Raw genomic sequence first — 1399 nt, forward strand, 5'->3', positions numbered from 1 at the left:
AGAGTGCTGTGGCATCACAGCTCACAGCAACCTCCAACTCCTGGGCTCAAGCGAGTCTCCTCCCTCAGCCTCCCAAGTAGCTGGGACCACAGGCGCCCGGCACAATGCCTGGCTATTTTTTGGTTGCAGCTATTTTTTGTTGTTTGGCGGGCCCGGGCTGGATTCAAACCTGCCACCTTGGGTGTATGTGGCTGGCACCTTAGCCACTTGAGCCACAGGCGCCAAGCCCCTTATTTGTTTTTTTGAAACAGTCTCAAGCTTTTGCTGGATAGAGTGCTGTGGCGTCAAAGCTCACAGCAACCTCCAACTCTTGGACTCAAGTGATCCTCTTGCCTCAGTTCTTCTATTTTTAATAGAGATGAGGTCTTGCTTTTGCTTAGGCTGGTCTTGAACTCCTGAGCTCAAGCAATCCACCCGCCTCAGCCTTCAAGAGTGTGAGGATTACAGGCGTGAGCCTCTGCGCCTGCTGAGATAGAAATTCTCTTGCAGGAGCCCTAACGCCAGGTGACGCTGGGATTTGATCACCAGAGGGGCTTTTCACCACAAGGCAGCAGGGGAGGAAAGAAACTAAGGCCAGGACCAACTGGGACATTCTGGTGCCCCCAGAATACTGGCTATGGTTATAAGTTGAACACTGTACAATCTCAGGAGGATCCACAGAAACTCGCCCTCCAGCTCTTGGGCTTACGTGATTCTCTTGCCTCAGCCTCCTGAGTAGCTGAAACTACAGGCACCCGCCACAACGCCCAGCTATTACCATGGATATCTGGCGTTAATGAAATGATTGGGACAAGTTTTGGCAGCCAGTGGCAAAGGGATGCAAGAAAGTCTTAGCCACTCAGTGTGTGATAGCCCTGAGCCTCCCCTTATCTGTAAAATGGGATTGTTCACAGTTCCTGCTTTCAGGGCTACTGTGAGGATAAAGTGAGCTCCGACATCAGGGTATCCTAGCACAGTACTCAGCACACAGTAGGGGTTTCATAAATGGCAGAACCTGTTTCTATTATATGGCCCTCCCACCATGAGGTACTGTCTGGGGTGGACTGTCCACCAGGCAGGAAAGTGACCTGCTGTCCCAAAACCACCCTCTAAGAGTCTCCAGGCAAGGGTCTCACCTTTTCTTCTGTAAATTTTTGACTTTAACTGGAATAAAAAAATAAACAAGCACTTGTTAGATTTTGGTCCTAGTTGCATCTGACAACTTTCTAAAGTCAAAAGCCTAAAAGCCCCTAAAAGGCCTCAGATTTGTAACCCCCTTTTTTTTTTTTTTTGAGACAGAGACTCAAGTTGTCCCCCTGGCTAGAGTGCTGTGGCATCACAGCTCACAGCAACCTCCAACTCCTGGGCTCAAGCAAGTCTGCTGCCTCTGCCTCCCAAGTAGTTGGGACCACAGGTGCCC

At 50.1% G+C, this 1399-nt stretch overlaps 1 protein-coding gene across 1 annotated transcript in view; it reads right to left on the reverse strand.

The window, feature by feature from the left end:
- The window catches only part of CUNH19orf38 (chromosome unknown C19orf38 homolog), a 13748-nt gene that overhangs the window by 4769 nt on the left and 7580 nt on the right, over positions 1-1399 (reverse strand). The window contains exon 4 of the mRNA XM_023517989.1: positions 1116-1143. Within this exon, the coding sequence (XP_023373757.1) occupies positions 1116-1143 (28 nt within the window). The remainder of the gene's footprint in view (positions 1-1115; positions 1144-1399) is intronic.

This window comes from Otolemur garnettii, unplaced genomic scaffold, assembly GCF_000181295.1.
Source record: "Otolemur garnettii isolate 467f Iridium unplaced genomic scaffold, OtoGar3 scaffold00127, whole genome shotgun sequence".
Lineage (NCBI taxonomy): Eukaryota > Metazoa > Chordata > Mammalia > Primates > Galagidae > Otolemur > Otolemur garnettii.